Here is a 23,818-nt window from a genome sequence, read left to right on the forward strand (position 1 = left end):
GGCAAGGGGAGATGCAGATGGGAGGGTTTTGTTCCCCTGTATAGAAAATGCTATTTCCCCAGTTAGAAAGTTCGTTGTTGTCAGAGGTAACCTAGGTACCCCAGGGCAGGAAATGAGTAAAGTGTACTGCTGCTGCTGCTGCTACTGCTGCTAAGTCGCTTCAGTCATGTCCGACTCTGTGCGACCCCATAGACGGCGGCCCACCAGGCTCCCCCGTCCCTGGGATTCTCCAGGCAAGAACACTGGAGTGGGTTGTCATTTCCTTCTCCAATGGATGAAAGGGAAAAGTGAAAGTGAAGTCGCTCAGTCGTGTCCGACTCTTCTCGACCCCATGGTCTGCAGCCTACCAGGCTCCTCCGTCCATGGGATTTTCCAGGCAAGTGTACTAGCAATGGAATATTATACAGAAGAACGAAACAAAGCTCAGTACAAGGGTACTTCTCAGAAATGTAACGTTGAGTGGGAAAAGTAGAAAACAGAAGATGATTTAAGACTCAGTATCATTTAGTCAAAGCAGATACACATGAAACAACATTACAAAAGACAGATGTATATTTAACACATTAACAATAAATAGATGTCTCTGGGGGATTGTAATGGAAGGAGGGGAAATATAAGGAAACAAGAGCCTTGCACAATGCCATGACAACAATAAAGAGATATGACACTGAATAACTAACCTTCTGTACATGAGCTCCAAAAATTTTCAAAGGAGTCTATTATAACTTTCTAATCATAAGTGCTAAAAACAGGGACTTCCCTGGTGGTCCAGTGGTCTTTGCCTTCCAATTCAGGAGTTGCAGGTTTGATCCCTGGTTGAGGAACTAAGATCCCACATGCCTTGTGGCGAAAAAGAAAACAAAAACATAAAACAGAAACACTACTATAGCAAATTCAATTAAGATTTTAAAAATAAAATGGTCCATATCAAAACAAAAATCTTAAAAAGTAAGTGCCAAGTATAACACAAATCAGTTATAATGCGAGTTATAATGCAAGTAGTCATTCTCAATCTTGGTCAAACATTTCAGTCATCTTAGAAGAACCCGAGAGTCTTTTTTAAAAAGTCTTTTTTTTGTTGTTGTTGTTGCTGCTCAGTTCAGTTCAGTTCAGTTCAATCGCTCAGTCATGTCTGACTCTTTTGTTTGCAACTCCATGGACTGCAGCACACCAGGCCTCCCTGTCCATCACCAACTCCCAGAGTTTACTCAGACTCAAGTCCATTGAGTCAATGATGCCATCCAAGCATCTCATCCTCTGTCGTCCCCTTCTCCTCCTGCCTTCAATGTTTCCCAGCATCAGGGTCTTTTCAAATGAGTCAGTTCTTTGCATCAGGTGGCCAAAACATTGAGTTTTCAGCTTCAGCATCGGTCCTTCCAATGAGTATTCAGGACTTATTTCCTTTCGGATTGACTGGTTGGATATCCTTTCTGTCTCCTCTCTGACTCTCAAGGGTCTTCTCCAGCACCACAGTTCAAAAGTATCAATTCTTTGGTGCTCAGCTTGCTCTATAGTCCAACTCTCACATCCATACATGACTACTGGAAAAACGATAGCTTTGACTAGACAGACCTTTGTTGGCAAAGTAATGTCTTTGCTTTTTAATATGCTGCCTAGGTTGGTCATAACTTTTCTGCTGCTGCTGTACCATATCCCCCAGCCATTGTTTAAAGATTTACATTTTTAACAAAGCTTTGACACTCTTGCTCTTATTCGCTCCCCACAGTAACTGTAAACCTAAAGGAGCTTGGGAAACTGCAATCAGCGTTCAGTCCAATTGCTAGCTCTCCATAAGTGCTTTTCCTAAAGCACCTTACACCATCTTCCAATTAAGCAGTGGGCATCTGCTGCTTCTACCTTCTAGGTAGCCTGGGAATAAAGGAACAGCCGTATTTCTTCAGTTACAATGTGACCATGGGAACAGATAGGACCCACTCCTCCCACTTTGACCTGTGGGAATGCTGATTTCTTGACTGTAATGCTTCTGATTTCATTGGACCAGGAGGGGACCTGGGTGCTGGTATGTGTTAAAGGCTCCCACATGGTTCTGTTTGTTATACAACCAGGGTTGAGAACCACTGAGTTGAGTTTCCTAAAGAAGAAAGAAAAAAATGTGTGGCAAGCAATCACTTTGCCAAGGAAATCCCAAATGAATGCAATACTCAGACATTCCTGTTCTGCTGCTTTAGGGTATCAGCTCAATTCTGCTGAATGTGTGGATATCCGCTTGAAGAGGGTGGTTCCTGACCATTATTGCCATTACTATCCTGAAAATGTGAAACCAAAACCCAAACTGAAGGAATGCAGCATGGATCCTTGCCCATCAAGGTTTGTATCACTGCCCTTTGGTACATGTATACAATGGAATATTACTCTGCTAGTAAAAGTAATGCAGTTGAGTCTGTTCCAATGAGGTGTATGAACCTGGAGCCTGTTATACAGACTGAAGTAAGTCAGAAGAAAGACAGATATCATATATTAACACATATATATGAAATCTAGAAAGACGGTACTGATGAACCTATTTGCGGGGCAACAATGGAGACACAGACATAGAGAACAGACTTGTAGACGCAATGAGGAAAGGAGAGGGTGGGATGAGTTGAGAGAGTGACATGAAAACATACATTACCATATGTAAAACAGACAGCTGGTGGGAATTTGCTGTATGACACAGGCTGATTCATGTTGATGGATGGCAGAAACCATCACAATTTTGTAAAGCAACTATTCTCCAATTAAAAATTAAAAAAAAGAAATCAACAGCAGCTGGGACTGATCCATCCTTATCAAGCAACACAGTTGCATTGCATGATCTTGAACGTACCCTGGTGGCAGGTACCTGCGAACCCATTTATAACCGTGGTCAGGAGGCATTAGGCTCATCTGCTCATTCATCTGGTTCGTGCTTGTGGGCTCTGTGTCCATGAGCTGTGACCTTTCACTTTTTGTCATGAATCTCTCTGAGCACGTCTTGTGTATACAACATGAAAAGTCTCTTCATTTAAGTACATCTAGTCCACCTACCAGCTGTGAATATAGATAATTCACCATTTTAGCTTTTTAAACTGAGTTACCGATGACCACATTTAGACTTTTGAAGTGTTCACCTTAAACTCAGTATAAATAATACATAGTGCAGGAAGTGCAGAGTTTGACTGCCAGAGTAGAAAAGCTATGCATAAACCATCCTGCTGCATAATTTAGTACCTGGTGACTTGGATTGCCAGAAGTTGGCAATCCAGCTTCTGGATTGGGGAAGTTGGATTGGGTAAGTTTCTTGGCTTTGCTATAGGATCCTAAAATAACAGCACACTATCAAGTCCCAGAATCCCCCAGCTCTCTGCCAGCTGGCTGAGGCAGTGTGCAAGTGGAAAGGGAAGCGTTCTCAGTGGATTTCATTTCCCATCACGAAGCTGTGCATTTCCTGTAATCCCATGTGTACACAATCACAAATAGAGGCCTTTTCAAAAGATAGAATCTGTTAAACAAAGTGATTTTCTAAAGATCCTGCTAATTAGACTGTGTTAATATCATGAATATATTTTATCACAATAATTTAAGAGGATAAAAGGGAATAAATAGATTTATCTAAATTAAGAGATGATGAACATATACTACTTTAATGAGTATATACTGCTAGCTTCACTTTCATATAGAATTGGGTAAGTTGTATATCAGAGATGTTCCTAAAAATTAAGGAGACGGTAGCAGAAGTGTGCAAGTGGGAAGGGAATTTGGGGGGAAATGGTTCAGAAAAGTTGGCATATTAAGTGTCAATATAATTTGAAAGAGCTCTGTATTTTGTCATATGACATCTATACTAGTCAAATGAGTAAATGTATTGAGTAGTAATTATATTCTCACGATTTCATTTCTAGCGATGGATTTAAAGAGATCATGCCCTATGACCACTTCCAGCCTCTCCCTCGGTGAGTTACATATTTCCTTTTCCTTTCTGTAATATGCTCTAATCAGTTTTCAAGGAGCTTTAGTATCTGTGAAAGGTGAAAGTGAAGTCGCTCAGTCGTGTCCAACTCTTTGCAACACCATGGGCTGTAGCCTACCAGGCTCCTCAGTCCATGGGATTTTCCAGGCAAGAATACTGGAGTGCGTTGTTATTTCCTTCTCCAGGGGATCTTCCCAACCCAGGGATGGAACCTGCGTCTCCCACACTGCAAGTAGACTCTTTACTGTCTGAGCCACCGGTGAAGCCCATAGTATCTGTGGCAGTAGTCTTAAATGTATGAGACTAGACCCTTTACAGAGAGCTAAGGGAACAAAGACTTTAATTACATAATAATATTTTTCTAAGAATTAGATGGAATAGGCTGCCTCAAAGGTAATATTTGAAATGTCACTGGAGATGTCGCTGGAGATGTCAAGCATGAATTTATATCTAGGTATTGTAGAGGGGAACTTCCCCGGTGGCTCAGTGAGTAAAGAATCTGCCTGCAATGTGGAAGACCTGGGTTTGATCCCCGGGTTGGGAAGATCCCCTGGAGGAGGGCATGGCAACCCACTCCAGTATTCTTGCCTGGAGACTCCCCATGGACAGAGGAGCCTGGCAGGCTACAGTCCATGGTGTTGCAAAGAGTCACACATGACTGAGTGACTAAGCACAGCACATTGCAGAGGAAGCTAACACACTCCAGTTGATTAGATATTTGCATTCCCTTTTATACCTAGACATGTTAGGATGATTCTTTCTGACTCGGAGTATGTATGATTCCCTGGTAATACTCTCCATTGGTGCTTTATACTTTAGAGTCAGATTGAAGATGCTTTCACACAACGGCCCTGTTGTTATAATACACTGGGGCAGGTGTGTTACTCCCATTTGACAATAACCTTTAGGACCAAGGAGTTAAGACAATACAGTGTGTGTAGTAGTTAAGATTAAAGTCTATGGCTGTACTTGTTGCAATCAACTTTGCAAACTTGAAGCAAGCAACAAATGAATAATGTGTTTTCACTTCTTTGCTTTTGAGCTGGGAACATAACCCTTGGACTGCATGTTCAGTGTCCTGTGGAGGCGGGATTCAGAGGCGGACCTTTGTGTGTGTGGAGGAGTCCATGCATGGAGAGATACTTCAAGTGGAAGAATGGAAGTGCATGTATGCACCCAAACCCAAGGTCATGCAAACCTGCAATCTGTTCGACTGTCCCAAGTGGATTGCCATGGAGTGGTCTCAGGTAAGATTTGAGAACATGCCACCTTTAATTCAGTCTCAGACTTTAATGATTATTTGCTCTGTGGCCAGTACTGTACTGGGCAACATGGCGGATGCAGAAGTTGTATGTGAACATGGTTCCTACTCCTGAAGAGCTGAGAAGACAGCTGAAGGATGCTGTGAGGGAGAATGTTGGAGGCATCAGAGCAGGTAAGAATTATTGAGAACCAATCTGAAAGGAACAGGGATTGAAACAGTTATTTGGAAAGTCTTTGTTGCCCTTGTGGTGCTTAACCCATATTTCAGATCCGCAGACTTTAACCATGCAGGAGCCTAGAGAAGGCATCAATGTGTGGTATGGCTAAGCCAGGATGGTGGAGTAAAGCAGAAATCTGACACAGAATGACTGGAGGTTGAAAAGGCCCTAATTCATCTGGGTTAAGACAGAACTCATGTTATTAAGAATTGGAAGATTAAGACAGAGATGCTAAAACTGACACTAGAAGTGTGTTCTTTTTAAAAATATTTGTTTATTTTATTTGGCTACACCAGATCTTACTTGAGGCATGTGGGATCTTCCATCTTTCCTGTGGCATGCAGGCTCTTTTTAGTTGTGTCATGAGGAATCTTTAGTTGTGGCATATGGGATCTTGTTCCCTGACCAGGGATTGAAACTAGGCCTCCTGCATTGGGAGGGCTGAGTTCTAGCCGCTGGACCACCAAGGGAGTCCCTAGAAGTGTATTCTTGATCCGGTGGTTACTATGAAGCTTCACTGTTTTTGTTGAAGAGAGTAAACGTTTTATATTTTAAGTAAATGAGGTAAGATAGACTGATGCTGGGAAAGCCCAGAGGCAGGCAGCCTATTTGGAAACCACTGAGATACCGTTGTTCAGTCACTAAGTTGTGTCTGACTCTTTGGCGCCCTGTGCACTGCAGCATCCCAGGCTCCCCTGTCCTTCACTATCTCCCGGTGTTTACTCAGACTCAAGTCCATTGAGTTGGTGATGCTGTCTAACCATTTCATCCCCTGTCGTCCCCTTCTCTTCTTGCCTTCAGTCTTTCCCAGCATCAGCGTCTTTTCCAATGAATCAATTCTTTTACTCGGGTGGCCAAGAGCTTCAGCTTCAACATAAGTCCTTCAAATGAATATTCAGGGTTGATTTCCTTTAGGATTGACTTGGCTTGATATCCTTGCTGTCCAGGGGACTCTCAAGAGTCTTCTCTAGCACCACTGTTCGAAAGCATCAGTTCCTTGGTGCCCAGCCTAACTCTCACATCCATACATGACTACTAGAAAAACCATAGCTTTGACTAGATGGACCTTTGTCAGCAAAGTAATGTTTCTGCTTTCTAATACAATGTCTAGGTTTGTTAAAGCTTTCCTTCCAAGGAGCAAGCATCTTTTAATTTCATGGCTGCTGTCATCATCCGTGGTGATTTTGAAGCCCAAGAATATAAAATTTCTCACTACTCCCACTTTTCCCCCTTCTATTTGCCATGAAGTGATGGGACTGGATGCCATGATCTTAGTTTTTTGAATGTTGAGTTCCAAGCCAACTTCTTAACTCTCCTTTTTCATCCTTGTCAAGAGGCTTTTTAGTTCCTCCTCACTTTATGTCATTAGGGTGGTATCATCTGTGTGTCTGAGGTTGTTGATATTTCTTCTGGCAATCTTGATTCCAGCTTGTGATTCATACAGCCCCTGCATTTGAAATGATATACTCTGCATAGAAGTTAAGGAAGCAGGGTGACAATATACAACCTTGATGTACTCCTTTCCCAATTTTGAACCAGTCCATTGTTCCATGTCTAGTTCTAACTGTTGCTTTTTCACCTACATACAGGTTTCTTAGGAGGCAGTTAAGGTGGTCTGGTATTCCCATCTCTTTAAGAATTTCTTGAAGATGGGTCTATGCTGCAAAAGGCCTCCATATCTTCTGAAACTCTTCTCTGACATTTTAAGAAACATCTATGGACTTAGGAAAGAATCTTCAAGCTTTATGAAGCAGTGGTGAAGTCATTATTTTGACAGCAGGAGGCTCTGGGATGGAATTCCACTTGGCCTCTTAGGAACTACTTGACTTTGAGGAAGGTCCTTAGTTGGCGGGTTGTTGATTGGCTCATCTGTTAAATAGGAATGAAGCTGTTGACCTGCCAATGTATCAGAACCCTTGGTGAGATCACGTCTGCAGAGCACTGTCTGTTCTGTGGCACGTGCCCAAGGCCTCTTGACTTCTCCCAGGGGTGGATCCAGGATTGGTGGGGCCTGAAGTTTAAACAATATGGAGGTGACTTTTTAAAAATTTTATTTTGTTCAAGTGTAGTTGACTTACAATGTTGTGTTAATTTCTGCTGCACAACAAAGTGATCAAATTATACATTTATATACATTCTTTTTCATATTCTTTTCCAGGATGCTTTATCACAGGACGTTGAATATAGTTTCCTGTGCTATACAGCAGGACCTTGTTGATCCATCCTATATGCAACAGTTTACATCTGCTAATCTCAGGCTTACAGTCCATCCCTCCCCTACCAAGGAGGTGACTTTTTAAGAAAAAAGAATACAAAACACAAATATTGAGTATCTAAATAAATGTTTATTTAGAATAATGAAATTGTAAGAAATTACGTGTTTTAAAGCTGACGACCCTAATGTGACTCTGGACTTGAGTTAAGAATAATGTATCAGTATTGGTTTATCAGTTGTAACAAAGGTACCACAATAATGCAAGATATTAATATTGGGGGATGGCAACCCACTCCAGTACTCTTGCCTGGAGAATCCCATGGAGGGAGGAGCCTGGTAGACTACAGTCCATGGGGTTGCTAAGAGTCGGACACGACTGAGCGACTTCACTTTCACTTTCACTGTGTGTAAGGGAGAGGGGGCATATGGGAACTCTTATACTAACTGGTCAGTTTTTCTCTTTTTTAATTATCTTATTTTATTGCACTATAATCGCTGCTCAATTTTTCTGTAAACCTTAAGTAGTCCTAAAAACTAGTCTTGATTAAAAAAGACAAACACGCATACATACATATATACTTACCAACATAATGTACATATACTGCAAAGATATCCTGGATATTCATGACTTGAGAAAATTCCGTTCATAGGCAAAAAAAAGTACCTTCTAAATCATAAACAAATTATTCAAGAAAAGAAATGCTGGCAACACAAAATTCACAAAATTTAGAGAAAATAACATAATGTTTTCATTCATTTTAACTGCCTTATTACACCTGTAGTATTTTTTCCTACATTTTTGGCTGAATACTCTTAGAGAGCCTTTTCATATGATATTTTTGCAAGATAAGTTTCTATACACAGAATAGAAAGGTAATCCTGTAGCATGGTTGAGCAAAATTTGATATCTTTTTAATTAACTATTTCAAAAGGTTTCTTTTGTCTTTACAGATTGTTTTGGATGATGTGTAAATTTTTAATCAAGTTTGAGAAAAACCTATATTAAGTTTCTTTCATATTTGTATAGAAAGATTTTAGGGCATTTCAATAGTTCTTGTGCTGTGACATCACCTGAAATACTTTTCAAAGTGAGAATTGGAAGTAATCTTGCAAGGGAGGGGCCCTGAAGCATAAAGAATCATGGGAAATTAGCCTCCACCCCGTTCCTTATGTAATGTTTATCTGATGACCTTTTGTGTTTAATATTCGTGTAGAATTTCATTGGCTTCTCTTTTTGTCTCTGAAGTGCACAGTGACTTGTGGCCGAGGGTTACGTTATCGAGTTGTGCTGTGTATCAACCACCGTGGGCAGCATGTTGGCGGCTGTAACCCACAACTGAAGTTACACATCAAAGAAGAATGTATCATTCCCATCCCCTGTTATAAACCAAAAGGTAAATTTGTGGTGCATTTTAAAGTGAAATCAGGTGGTGCTTTCCAGGTTTCTTACTAATACTGCAGCATTTGCATTTAAACATACTAACTTTCTTGCAAAAACTGTTCACTGACAGATTGACATGTCCACCTAGATAAAGAAGTTAAACCTATGTCATTAATTGATCTTGAAGAGAAACTTAGATCTTGTTGATTCAGTGCAGTAAGTCCCCTACATACGAACGAGTTCCATTCTGAGAGCTGGTTCATAAATCCAATTTGTTTGTAAGTCCAACAAAGTTAGCCTAGGTACCCAACTAACACAATTAGTTATATAGTAGTGTACTGTAATAGGTTTATCATGCTTTTCACACGAACAATACATTTTTAAAAAATAAATAAAGGAAACACTTTTTTTTTTAATTGGAGGCTAATTACTTTAGAATATTGTATTGGTTTTGCCATACATTGACATGAATCTGCACGGGTGTACATGTGTTCCCCATCCTGAACCCCCCTCCTACGTCTCTCCCCATCCCATCCAGTCATCAAGATAGTATGGTACTGGCACAAAGGAAACACTTTTAATCTTACAGTAAGTACCTTAAGAAGTACAGTAGTATAGAACATGGGCTGGCATCAATTGAACAGGCAAGAAGAGTTACTGACTGGAGGAGGGAGGGGGGTGGGAGATGGTCGAGCTGAAGGATTGTTGGCAATAGGATGCGGAAGACAGGCTGCAGTGTCACTCATGCCTGATGTTTATGGCACAAGTTCTGGTTCCATGCTAAACCAGCTGCACATTCACATCTTTGGAAGTTCACATCTTGAAGGGTCGTATGTAGGAGACTTACTGTATAGGTACAGTGGCTCCTGTCTGTGTAGGCTTATATTAACCTTTCTTAGTGGACATAACACATGGACCACAGCCTTGTCTAACTCAATGAAACTATGAACCACAATGGTGGAGAGTTCTGACAAAGCGTGTCCACTGGAGAAGGGAATGGCAAACCACTTCAGTATTCTTGGCTTGAGAACCCCATGAACAGTATGAAAAGGCAAAAAGATAGGACACTGAAAGATGAACTCCCCAGGTCAGTAGGTGCCCAATATGCTACTGGAGATCAGATAAGAAATACCTCCAGAAAGAAGTGGATATAAAATCACGTGATGCAGTGCCTGCTTTGAAGAAAAAGGAGGAGGAAGATGAAGAGAGAGAGGAATAGGAAGATTCCTACATGCTTTCCACCAGAGTGGAAGGAACAGTGTCCTCTTCATCATACGTCCTATCGTCTACCATGAACAAAGAAGACTTTCTAGACTGAAAGTCTAGATTTACAGACTAAATCTCCAGTCTAGATGTATAGATGCACTCAGAAATTTTTGTGTGGTTCCATTTGTTCCACATGAATTAGCAGACATGGGTAGCATCCATGGGTGAACAAACCTTGGCACCACCTCTTGGGTATGTATGTGTTCCCCTCTTGACAGGATTATTTCCATACACGCACTTTAGTAAGGTATTACCAATCCTTGTGACAAGTATTTCCTTTTGGAAATGGAAAAAGAATTACTTCCAAGTGTCAGTGCCAAGGAACCGTCCTTATTAGCCCATTAGAGAGGATGGTAAGATTCTTCTTCATGATTTCTGGGTGCATTCTTCATACAAATAGCCTCATAAGCAACTAATTCTTCATTTCTTTCATGATGTCTGTCTTCTGGAAAAATCACTGGTTTCCATGCAAGGTACAAATACTGATTATATAACTTCTTCAGGGAAGTCTTTTCTCCTTTTCTGCAGTCAGTGGTACTTTTATAGCCACGTTCTTAGCGTCTGTGATTTCTCCAAAGCAGTCCAAAATTATTTCCATTCTCACTTCATAATTAGATGCTTTCTTCACATCTTAGGAAGCTTCAAAGGGTAGAGAAGGGCACCAGCTTGCTCCTGCAGGCCAATTGTAATTGGTAATCATCTCTCTTAACAACTACAACATTTTAAAGTTTGAGTAAACCATAGTACAGACTTTCCTCCTCGCAATTTTCTAAGCCTTCTATGTTATTTGCTTGTCTCTATTAATTTCTTCACTCAGTGGCAAAAACTGTGTGGCAAAAGAAAGCAAACTGATCTGGTTGAAATCAGAGCTTTAGTATGCAAACAACAGAGACTGGTACTGATACAAGGTGTTTTTATGCTAACTTGGAGAATGTATTCAACTGTGTCATGAGATTGTTTGGTTGCATTCTGATAATGTGTTAATTTAAAAAATACATGACAGAAATTTTTGCTTCTGTCCAGAAGCCACTTCATGCACTGTTCATTTGAAAAAAAAAAATTGATGAAATCTCCAATAAATAACAATCACATGTCCAACTCTTGAATGATTAAGAGTAATTAAGCTTGTTGTTTATGTTCCTTTTTCCTTAGAAAAAAGCCCAGTGGAAGCTAAATTACCTTGGCTGAAACAAGCTCAAGAACTAGAAGAGACCAGAATAGCAACAGAAGAACCAACGTGAGTCCAGGACCTTTTATGGGAGTATTCAGGGCCTAGCCAGTTAACATGATATATGTCATTTTTGTACTCATTGGAGTACAATGATATGTTTCAAATCCAAATGACCTGGATTTGCAGACTCTAGAGAGCCTGAACTGGCTAGAATTCTCCTCTATTGCACAATTCAGCAGTCTTACTTTGGCAGCATCTACGAGAAGCACAGAAAAGAACAGTGCCTTTTAACTCAAAGCAGACTCAGTATTCTGTTATAGTTACCAGATTGGGGGTAATATCTAGATCTAGATTAACGCGTATGATTTGACCAAAGACCATCACAGTGTTAACCAAATAAAGTGATCATTCCATGGATAAGACATGGCCACTGTTTATCAAACTAGTTAAGCTGAAATGTAACATGATGGCCCGAGTGATTATCAGGAGAACTCCCAGAGCTGCTGTGGTATGGGGGGTGGAAGAACATGGCGCCAGGAGTCTTGGAGCCTAGAACCACCACTTGTAACCATGTGACCGTAAATAAGTCTTTCATTTTTCTGTGTCTTATTTTCCTTACTTATAAAATGAGAAGGCCAGGCTTAATCTCCAGAGAGATAAAAAATCCAGTGACTTCTGTCCACATGGGATTTGGCAAGTTTGGGCTGTCATGGTATCCATGGAGATATAGTATCAAGAGCATGTCAAGAAACATTCTGGACGTGAAGGTATGGGGACCTAAAGAGAGCAAGGAATCAAAGACGTTGACTCTTACCCAGGAATCTAGAAGCAAAACAGCATCAGTGATAGACTTGAGGAATTGGACAGGACAGCTGATTCCACATCAGATATGTGAGGCCTGCCGTGCTGACAGGCTGTCACAGGGAGAACAATTCACAGAGGGTCAGAGGAAAGCGGATCTCAGAGGCTGGGTGGCCAGTCTCTCTCTTCAACACCTTCGGCAAGGGCACAGTTCACTGCATTGAGAGCTCTTTTTGGATTGAACAACCTGAGTTATTTGCAGTATTTTTTTCCTTTTGAGCCAAAATATAACCTCCTTCCAATTTCTGCTTTCTGAAAACACACACACACACACACACACACACATATCTATGCCTCATCCTACGTGACAAGTTTTCACAAATTTGCAGAAAACTGAATCCCTAGAGTACTATCTTTCCCAGGTTCATCATTCTTAGCCTTTTCAGCAGTTTTTGTGTATTGTTTTTAAGTCCCTTACCAACCCTGTTGCTCCTCTCAGAACAGGCTCTCATCCGTCAATGTCCCTTTTCACTGTGGTGCATCCCAGCAGTGAGCCCCTTGGGCACATGGATTCCTTTTCTTTGAGAAGGCACCTTGCTTCCAGTGACCAAGGGGGCCAAGAGAACTGCCACATCACACTTATGACATGTGCAGAACATCTGGATGTGAACCCAGAAGACATTGTGAACACCATGAGGTGAATGACCCCAGAGTAACCGACTGAAGAGAGGAGTGTTTGGCTCATGATGGAAGTGTGGAGGTTTAGAGGAAAAAGTGGAGTCAAAAGTCAATCTTGGGAACTGCCCTAGTGGTCCAGTGACTAAGACTCCAAGCTCCCAATGCAGGAGGCCCAGGTTTGATTCCTGGACGGGGAACTAGATCCCACATACCACAACTGAGAGTTTGCATGCTGACACTAAAAAGATCCTACATGTCACAAGTAAGATTGAAGATGAAGATTGAAGATTCCCCCATGCTGCAATAAAGAGCCAGTGCAGCCAAATCAATAAACATTTTTTTAAAAGTGGATCATGTGTTCAAAAAAAAAGTGGATCATGAAAGAGTAGGAGTCGTCAACAGAGGAAGGAATAAATCCAAGGAAGGCTCACTGTTAGAAACAGCAAGGAAGCAAAGCCTTAAAGAAGAGGTGCAGCAGGTAGTATTCAGACTTCACAGGAAACCAAGGAACAGCTTCAGGGACTGAGGAAAAGCTGTTTTGTTTGACAAAGTCTTCCTCAGTTAATTTAATTTTCTTTTTTAAATTAATTAATTTATTTATTTTACTTTACAATATTGTATTGGTTTTTCCATACATTGACTTGAATCTGCCGTGGGTGTACATATGTTCCCCATCCTGAACTCCTCTCCCACCTCCCTCCCCATCCCATCCCTCTGGGTTATCCCAGTGCACCAGCCCCGAGCACCCGAGCACCCTGTATCATGTGTTGAACCTGGACTGGCGATTCATTTCACATATGACAATTTACATGTTTCAATGCCATTCTCCCATATCATCCTGCCCTCGCCCTCTCCCGTAGAATCCAAAAGACTGTTCTATATGTCTGTGTCTCTTTTTTTTTTTTTTAACTTTACAATATTGTATTGATTTTGACATGTATCAAAATGAATCCACCACAGGTATACATGTGTTCACCATCCTGAACCTTCCTCCCTCCTCCCTCCCAATACCATCCCTCTGGGTCGTCCCAGTGCACCAGCCCCAAGCATCCAGTATCATGCATGGAACTTGGACTGGCGACTCGTTTCATACATGATATTATAGATGTTTCAATGCCATTCTCCCAAATCATCACACCCTCTACCTCTCCCAGAGTCCAAAAGACTGTTCTATACATCAGTGTCTCTTTTGCTGTCTCGTATACAGGGTTATTGTTACCATATTTCTAAATTCCATATATATGTGTTAGTATACTGTATTGGTGTTTTTCTTTCTGGCTTACTTTACTCTGTATGATAGGCTCCAGTTTCATCCACCTCATTAGAACTGATTCAAATGTATTCTTTTTAATGGCTGACTAATACTCCATTGTGTGTATGTACCACAGCTTTCTTATCCATTCATCTGCTGATGGATATCTAGGTTGCTTCCATGTCCTGGCTATTATAAACAGTGCGGCGATGAACATTGGGGTACATGTGTCTCTTTCCCTTCTGGTTTCCTCAGTGTGTATGCCCAGCAGTGGGATTGCTGGATCATAAGGCAGTTCTATTTCCAGTTTTTTAAGGAATCTCCACACTGTTCTCCATAGTGGCTGTACTAGTCTGCATCCCCACCAACAGTGTAAGAGGGTTCCCTTTTCTCCACACCCTCTCCAGCATTTATTGCTTGTAGACTTTTGGATCACAGCCATTCTGACTGGCGTGAAATGGTGCCTCATTGTGGTTTTGATTTGCATTTCTCTGATAATCAGTGATTTTGAGCATCTTTTCATGTGTTTGTTAGCCATCTGTATGTCTTCTTTGGAGAATTATCTATTTAGTTCTTTGGCCCATTTTTTGATTGGGTCATTTATTTTTCTGTAATTGAGCTGTAGGAGTTGCTTGTATATTTTTGAGATTAGTTGTTTGTCAGTTGCTTCATTTGCTATTGTTTTCTCCCATTCTGAAGGCTGTCTTTTCACCTTGCTTATAGTTTCTTTTGTTGTGCAGAAGCTTTTAAGTTTAATTAGGTCCCGTTTGTTTATTTTTGCTTTTATTTCCGATATTCTGGGAGGTGGGTCATAGAGGATCCTGCTGTGATGTATGTTGGAGAGTGTTTTGCCTATGTTCTCCTCTAGGAGTTTTATAGTTTCTGGTCTTACATTTAGATCTTTAATACATTTTGAGTTTATTTTTGTGTATGGTGTTAGAAAGTGTTCTAGTTTCATTCTTTTACAAGTGGTTGACCAGTTTTCCCAGCACCACTTGTTAAAGAGATTGTCTTTAATCCATTGTATATTCTTGCCTCCTTTGTCAAAGATAAGGTGTCCATATGTGCGTGGATTTATCTCTGGGCTTTCTATTTTGTTCCATTGATCTATATTTCTGTCTTTGTGCCAGTACCATACTGTCTTGATGACTGTGGCTTTGTAGTAGAGCCTGAAGTCAGGCAGGTTGATTCCTCCAGTTCCATTTTTCTTTCTCAAGATAGCTTTGGCTATTCGAGGTTTTTTGTATTTCCATACAAATTGTGAAATTATTTGTTCTAGCTCTGTGAAGAATACCATTGGTAGCTTGATAGGGATTGCATTGAATCTATAAATTGCTTTGGGTAGTATACTCATTTTCACTATATTGATTCTTCCAATCCATGAACATGGTATATTTCTCCATCTATTAAGTGTCCTCTTTGATTTCTTTCACCAGTGTTTTATAGTTTTCTATATATAGGTCTTTAGTCTTTAGGTAGATATATTCTTAAGTATTTTATTCTTTTCGTTGCAATGGTGAATGGAATTGTTTACTTAATTTCTCTATTTTCTCATTATTAGTGTATAGGAATGCAAGGGATTTCTGTGTGTTGATTTTATATCCTGCAACTTTACTATATTCATTGATTAGTTCTAGTAATTTTCTGGTGGAGTCTTTAGGGTTTTCTATGTAGAGGACCATGCCATCTGCAAACAGTGAGAGTTTTACTTCTTCTTTTCCAATTTGGATTCCTTTTATTTCTTTTTCTGCTCTGATTGCTGTGGCCAAAACTTCCAAAACTATGTTGAATAGTAATGGTGAAAGTGGGCACCCTTGTCTTGTTCCTGACTTTGGAGGAAATGCTTTCAATTTTTCACCATTGAGGATAATGTTTGCTGTGGGTTTGTCATATATAGCTTTTATTATGTTGAGGTATGTTCCTTCTATTCCTGATTTCTGGAGAGTTATCATAAATGGATGTTGAATTTTGTCAAAGGCTTTCTCTGCATCTATTGAGATAATCATATGGTTTTTATTTTTCAATTTGTTAATGTGGTGTATTACATTGATTGATTTGCAGATATTGAAGAATCCTTGCATCCGTGGGATAAAGCCCACTTGGTCATGGTGTATGATCTTTTTAATGTGTTGTTGGATTCTGATTGCTAGAATTTTGTTAAGAATTTTTGCATCTATGCTCATCAGTGATATTGGCCTGTAGTTTTCTTTTTTTGTGGCATCTTTGTCAGGTTTTGGTATTAGGGTGATGGTGGCCTTATAGAATGAGTTTGGAAGTTTACCTTCCTCTGCGATTTTCTGGAAGAGTTTGAGTAGGATAGGTGTTAGCTCTTCTCTAAATTTTTGGTAGAATTCAGCTGTGAAGCCATCTGGACCTGAGCTTTTGTTTGCTGGAAGATTTCTGATAACAGTTTCAATTTCTGTGCTTGTGATGGGTCTGTTAAGATTTTCTATTTCTTCCTGGTCCAGTTTTGGAAAGTTATACTTTGCTAAGAATTTGTTCATTTCTTCCACGTTGTCCATTTTATTGGCATATAATTGCTGATAGTAGTCTCTTATGATCCTTTGTATTTGTGTGTTGTCTGTTGTGATCTTTCCATTTTCGTTTCTAATTTTATTGATTTGATTTTTCTCCCTTTGTTTCTTGATGAGTCTGGCCAATGGTTTGTCAATTATATTTATCCTTTCAAAGAACCAGCTTTTGGCTTTGTTGATTTTTGCTATGGTCTATTTTGTTTCTTTTGCATTTATTTCTGCCCTAATTTTTAAGATTTCTTTCCTTCTACTAACCCTGGGGTTCTTCATTTCTTCCTTTTCTAGTTGCTTTAGGTGTAGAGTTAGGTTATTTATTTGACTTTTTCTTGTTTCTTGAGGTATGCCTGTATTGCTATGAACTTTCCCCTTCAGATCAGATCAGATCAGTCGCTCAATCGTGTCTGACTCTTTGCGACCCCATGAATCGCAGCATGCCAGGCCTCCCTGTCCATCACCAACTCCCAGAGTTCACTCAGACTCAACGTCCATCGAGTCAGTGATGTCATCCAGCTATCTCGTCCTCTGTCATCCCCTTCTCCTCCTGCCCCCAATCCCTCCCAGCATCAGAGTCTTTTCCAATGAGTCAACTCTTCGCATGAGTTGGCCAAAGTACTGGAGTTTTAGCTTTAGCATCATTCCTTCCAAAGAAATCCCAGGGCTGATCTCCTTCAGAATGGACTGGTTGGATCTCCTTGCAGTCCAAGGGACTCTCAAGAGTCTTCTCCAACACCACAGTTCAAAAGCATCAATTCTTCGGTGCTCAGCCTTCTTCACAGTCCAACTCTCACATCCATACATGACCACTGGAAAAACCATAGCCTTGACTAGACGGACCTTTGTTGGCAAAGTAATGTCTCTGCTTTTGAATATGCTGTCTACGTTGGTCATAACTTTCCTTTCAAGGAGTAAGCGTCTTTTAATTTCATGGCTGCAGTCACCATCTGCAGTGATTTTGGAGCCCAGAAAAATAAAGTCTGACACTGTTTCCACTGTTTCCCCATCTATTTCCCATGAAGTGATGGGATCGGATGCCATGATCTTCGTTTTCTGAATGTTGAGCTTTAAGCCAACTTTTCACTCTACGCTTTCACTTTCATCAAGAGGCTTTTTAGTTCCTCTTCACTTTCTGCCATAAGGGTGGTGTCATCTGCGTATCTGAGGTTATTGATATTTCTCCCGGCAATCTTGATTCCAGCTTGTGTTTCTTCCAGTCCAGCGTTTCTCCTGATGTACTCTGCATAGAAGTTAAATAAACAGGGTGACAATATACAGCCTTGACATACTCCTTTTCCTATTTGGAACCAATCTGTTGTTCCATGTCCAGTTCTAACTGTTGCTTCCTGCCCTGCATACAAATTTCTCAGGAGGCAGATCAGGTGGTCTGGTACTCCCATCTCTTTCAGAATTTTCCACAGATTATTGTGATCCACACAGTCAAAGGCTTTGGCATAGTCAATAAAGCAGAAATAGATGTTTTTCTGGAACTCTCTTGCTTTTTCCATGATCCACCAGATGTTGGCAATTTGGTCTCTGGTTCCTCTGCCTTTTCTAAAACCAGCTTGAACATCAGGAAGTTCGCGGTTCACATATTGCTGAAGCCTGGCTTGGAGAATTTTGAGCATTACTTTACTAGCATGTGAGATTAGTGCAATTGTGTGGTAGTTTGAGCATTCTTTGGCATTGCCTTTCTTTGAGATTGGAATGAAAACTGACCTTTTCCAGTGTTGTGGCCACTGCTGCTTTTACAGTGTCCCATAGGTTTTGGGTTGTTGTGTTTTCATTTTCATTCGTTTCTATGCAAATTTTGATTTCTTTTTTGATTTCTTCTGTGATTTGTTGGTTATTCAGCAGCGTGTTGTTCAGCCTCCATATGTTGGAATTTTTAATAGTATTTCTCCTGTAATTGAGATCTAATCTTACTGCATTGTGGTCATAAAAGATGTTTGGAATGATTTCAATTTTTTTGAATTTACCAAGGCTAGATTTATGGCCCAGGATGTGATCTATCCTGGAGAAGGTTCCATGTGCGCTTGAGAAAAAGGTGAAAGTCATTGTTTTGGGATGAAATGTCCTATAGATATCAATTAGGTCTAACTGGTCTATTGTATCATTTAAAGTTTGTGTTTCCTTGTTAATTTTCTGTTTAGTTGATCTATCCATAGGTGTGAGTGGGGTATTAAAGTCTCCCACTATTATTGTGTTATTGTTAATTTCTCCTTTCATACTTGTTAGCATTTGTCTTACATATTGCAGTGCTCCTATGTTGGGTGCATATATATTTATAATTGTTATATCTTCTTGGATTGATCCTTTGATCATTATGTAGTGACCTTCTTTGTCTCTTTTCACAGCCTTTCTTTTAAAGTCTATTTTATCTGATATGAGTATTGCTACTCCTGCTTTCTTTTGGTCTCTATTTGCATGGGAAATCTTTTTCCAGCCCTTCACTTTCAGTCTGTATGTGTCCTCTGTTTTGAGGTGGGTCTCTTGTAGACAACATATGTAGGGGTCTTGTTTTTGTATCCATTCAGCCAGTCTTTGTCTTTTGGTTGGGGCATTCAACCCATTTACATTTAAGGTAATTATTGATAAGTATGATCCTGTTGCCATTTACTCTATTGTTTTGGGTTCGAATTTATACACCCTTTTTGTGTTTCCTGTCTAGAGAATATCCTTTAGTATTTGTTGGAGAGCTGGTTTGGTGGTGCTGAATTCTCTCAGCTTTTGCTTGTCTGTGAAGCTTTTGATTTCTCCTTCGTATTTGAATGAGATCCTTGCTGGGTACAGTAATCTGGGCTGTAGGTTATTTTCTTTCATGACTTTAAGTATGTCTTGCCATTCCCTCCTTGCTTGAAGAGTTTCTACTGAAAGATCAGCTGTTATCCTTATGGGAATTCCCTTGTGTGTTATTTGTTGTTTTTCTCTTGCTGCTTTTAATATTTGTTCTTTGTGTTTGATCTTTGATAATATGTGTCTTGGGGTGTTTCGCCTTGGGTTTATCCTGTTTGGGACTCTCTGGGTTTCTTGGACTTGAGTGATTATTTCCTTCCCCATTTTAGGGAAGTTTTCAACTATTATCTCCTCAAGTATTTTCTCATGGTCTTTCTTTTTGTCTTCTTCTTCTGGGACTCCTATGATTCGAATGTTGTAGCGTTTGATATTGTCCTGGAGGTCTCTGAGATTGTCCTCATTTCTTTTAATTCGTTTTTCTTTTTTCCTCTCTGATTCATTTATTTCTACCATTCTGTCTTTTAATTTACTAATCCTATCTTCTGTTATTCTACTATTTGTTGCCTCCAGAGTGTTTTTGATCTCATTTATTGCATTATTCATTATATATTGACTCTTTTTTATTTCTTCTAGGTCCTTGTTAAACCTTTCTTGCGTCTTCTCAATCCTTGTCTCCAGGCTATTTATTTGTGATTCCATTTTGATTTCAAGATTTTGGATCAACTTCACTATCATTATTTGGAATTCTTTATCAGGTAGAGTCCCTATCTCTTCCTCTTTTGTTTGGTTTGGTGGGCATTTATCCTGTTCCTTTACCTGCTGGGTATTCCTCTGTCTCTTCATCTTGTTTATATTGCTGAGTTTGGGGTGTCCATTCTGTATTCTGGCAATTTGTGGAGTTCTCTTAATTGTCGAGTTTCCTCGCTGTGTGTGGGTTTGTACAGGTGGCTTGTCAAGGTTTCTTGGTTAGGGAAGCTTGTGTCGGTGTTCTGGTGGGAGGAGCTGGATTTCTTCTCTCTGGAGTGCAATGAAATGTCCAGTAATGAGTTATGAGATGTTTATGGTTTTGTAGTAACTTTGGGAAGCCTGTATATTGGAGCTAAGGGCTGTGTTCCTGTGTTACTGGAGAATTTGCTTGGTATGTCTTGCCCTGGAACTTGTTGGCCCTTGTGTGGTGCTTGGTTTCAGTGTAGGTATGGAGGCGTTTGATAAGCTCCTGTCAATTAATGTTCCCTGGAGTCAGGAGTTCCCTGGAGTAAGGGTTTTGACTTAAGCCTCCTGCTTCCAATTATAGGTCTTATTTTTACAGTAGTCTCAAAACAGAAGCATCGATAAAACATCTAGGTTAAAGATGAAAAGTTTCTCCACCGTGAGGGTCACCCAGAGAGGTTCACAGCATTACATAGAGAAGAGGAAGGAGGGAGTTAGAGGTGACCCGAATGAGATGAGGTGGAATCAGTAGAGGAGAAAGTGAGCTAGCCAGTAATTACTTCCTTATGTGCACTCCACAGCTGGACTGCTCAGAGATGTTCACAGAGTTATACAGAGAAGAGAAGAGGAAGGAAGGAGACAGAGGTGGCCAGGAGAATAAAAGGGGGGAATGAAAAGGAGAGAGACAGATACAGCCAGTAATCAGTTCCCTAAGTGTTCTCCACCATCTGAAACACACAGAAATTCACAGAATTGGGTAGAGTAGAGAGGGGTTAGGGAGGAGACACAGGCGACCTGGTGGAGAAAAAGGAGAGTCCAAAGGGAGAGACAGCAGTCAAGCCAGTAATCTCGCTCCCAAGTAAAAAATGGGTACTGAACGTTGGGTTCTTAAAGGTACAAAATTGGTAACAAATACCTAAAAGCAAAAATTAAAAATCTGGAGTAGAGTTTGGAATTTCAAAAATACAATGTTAAAGAAAGGAAGAAGGAAAAGAAAGAGAGAAAAAGAAAAACAAAGTCACAAAAATTATAAAGAAAATATAGGTACAAAATTGATAACAAATACCAAAAAGCAAAAGTTAAAAATCTAGAGTAGAGTTTGGAATTTCAAAATACAATGTTAAAGAAAAGAATGAGAAAAAGAAAGAGAAAAAACAAAAAAACAAAAACAAAGTCACAAAAATTATAAAGAAAATATAGGTACAAAATTGATAACAAATACCAAAAAGCATACATTAAAAATCTAGAGTAGAGTTTGGAATTTCAGAAATACAATGTTAAAGAAAAGAAGAAGAGAAAGAAAGAGAGAAAAAAAAAGTCACAAAAATTATATAAAAAAAATATAGGTACAAATTTGATAACAAATACCAAAAAGCTAAAATTAAAAATCTAGAGTAGAGTTTGGAATTTCAAAAATACAATGTTAAAGAAAAGAAGAAAAAAAAAAGAAAAAGAAAAAAAACAAGATTACAAAAATTATAAAGTATATATGAAGTTTGCTTTAAAAAAATAGGGTCTTTTTTTTTTTTTTTGCAAAGTAATAGTAGGTTATGAAAGTGAAAATTAAAGGAGTAATAGAGGACTTAAAATTTTTTTTTAATTAAAAAAAAAGAAAGAATGATCGTTAAAAATAGTAAAAATATATCTAGGACTTTATCTGGTGTTGTGGGTATTGTGGGGTCAGTTCATTTTCGGCTAGTTCCTTGGTCCGACTTATATTTCTCAAGATCTACAGGCCCCTTCCTATGTAGTCGGTACTAAAGACAGGGTTTTAATCTATTGCCTGTCGCTTCCAAGGCGGTTCCCTCTGTTATAGCGTCTTCTGTTTGCTGGTCTCTTCAGTGTCTGATTTCCACCCTGATACAAAGGGGGCAGGGGTGGACACTTTTTTTTTTTTTTTTAGGCTCACTTGTTCAGTTGCGCTGTGGGGAGGTAGGGACGCTGCAAACAAATAACAATGGCGTGTGCTCGCAGTGCCTCAGCCACACTGGGCCTGCCTCTGCTCACAGCGTGTAGCCTCCCTGCCCACACTGCTCAGGCTCTAGGTTGCTCCGCCGGGAACCATCCGAGGCCGGCCCTGGGCTGCTTGCACCTCCCAGGTCTAAGCCGCTCAGGCTCAGGCACTCGGGTAGTCCTCAGAGGTGCAGACTCGGTTGGGCCTGTGTTTTGTGCCCTTCCCAGGTCCAAGCAACTCAGTTGATGAGGTGTTTGGTGAGCGCGGTTGCTGCGACTTATCACTTCCCTGCCGCTCGGTTTTCTGGGTGTACAACCGGCGCACCTTTTCTGGCAGATGTTGACTGTCCAGAACCCCAAGAAGTCTTAGTTAGCAAAGAAGCCTGCTTACAGTTTTGTAGATAATGTCTCTCTGGGGCTGCGATTGCCCACTTCCGGCTCTGGCTGCCTGTCACCGGAGGGGGATGTTCTGCAGCCGGCTATCTCTGTTCAGTCCTTTGTTCCGTGCGCAGGCCTGGCGGTGTCTTAGGTTAAAGCTGGCTTTTGGCGTGGTAGTTATCCCACAGTCTGGTTTGGTAGCCCAAATTAGTTCGCTCAGATAGCGCTCGGGGCATTTAGGCCAGATCCTTACTCTAAGCGACGTAGTCTGTGCCTCCCTGCCCAGCCCCCACTTGCTAGTGGCGGGTGCAGGTGTCTTCGCTGCTTCTCCGCTGGGGGAGTTACTGTTGGGCTCGTAATCTGTGGGTTTTAATTGTTTATTTTTCCTCCCTGTTATGTTGCCCTCTGTGCTTCCAAGGCTCCACACAGACTCGGCAGTGAGAGTGTTTCCTGGTGTTTGGAAACTTCTCTCTTTTTAAGACTCCCTTCCTGGCATGGAGCTCCATCCCTCCCTCTTTTGTCTCTTTTTTTGTCTTTTATATTTTTTCCTACCTCCTTTCGAAGACACTGGGTTGCTTTTCTGGGTGCCTGATGTCCTCTGCCAGCATTCAGAAGTTGTTTTGTGGAATTTACTTGGCTTTTAAATGTTCTTTTGAAGAATTTGTGGGGGAGAAAGTGGTCTCCCCATCCTATTCCTCCACCATCTTTTGTCTGTGTCTCTTTTGCTGTCTCACATACAGGGTTATTGTTACCATCTTTCTAAATTCCAAATATATGTATTAGTATGCTGTATTGGTGTTTTTCTTTCTGGATTACTGTATAATAGGCTCCAGTTTCATCCACCTCATTAGAACTGATTCAAATGTATTCTTTTTAATGGCTGAGTAATACTCCATTGTGTGTATGTACCACAGCTTTCTTATCCATTCATCTGCTGATGGACATCTAGGTTGCTTCCATGTCCTGGCTATTATAAACAGTGCTGCAATGAACATTGGGGTACATGTATCTCTTTAAATTCTGGTTTCCTCAGTGTATATGCCCAGCAGTGGGATTGTTGGGTCATAATGGCAGTTCTATTTCCAGTTTTTAAAGAAAT

General features: G+C 40.4%; 1 protein-coding gene across 13 annotated transcripts in view; it reads left to right on the forward strand.

Moving 5' to 3' along the window:
* ADAMTSL3 (ADAMTS like 3) overlaps positions 1 to 23,818 on the forward strand; it is a 376,400-nt gene that overhangs the window by 212,774 nt on the left and 139,808 nt on the right. For all 13 annotated transcript variants that reach the window (XR_015149981.1, XR_015149982.1, XR_015149986.1 and 10 more), the window contains exons 11-15: positions 2,190 to 2,328; positions 3,882 to 3,932; positions 4,992 to 5,196; positions 8,892 to 9,039; positions 11,445 to 11,529. Coding sequence is in view for 4 of the 13 variants with exons in the window: in XM_086364278.1 (XP_086220404.1) it covers positions 2,190 to 2,328; positions 3,882 to 3,932; positions 4,992 to 5,196; positions 8,892 to 9,039; positions 11,445 to 11,529 (628 nt within the window). In the remaining 9 variants the exon portion in view is untranslated. The remainder of the gene's footprint in view (positions 1 to 2,189; positions 2,329 to 3,881; positions 3,933 to 4,991; positions 5,197 to 8,891; positions 9,040 to 11,444; positions 11,530 to 23,818) is intronic.

The sequence above is a fragment of the Bos grunniens genome, chromosome 21, assembly GCF_055505025.1.
Source record: "Bos grunniens cultivar Pamir isolate PY7600 chromosome 21, Bosgru_T2T1.0, whole genome shotgun sequence".
NCBI classification, from domain to species: domain Eukaryota; kingdom Metazoa; phylum Chordata; class Mammalia; order Artiodactyla; family Bovidae; genus Bos; species Bos grunniens.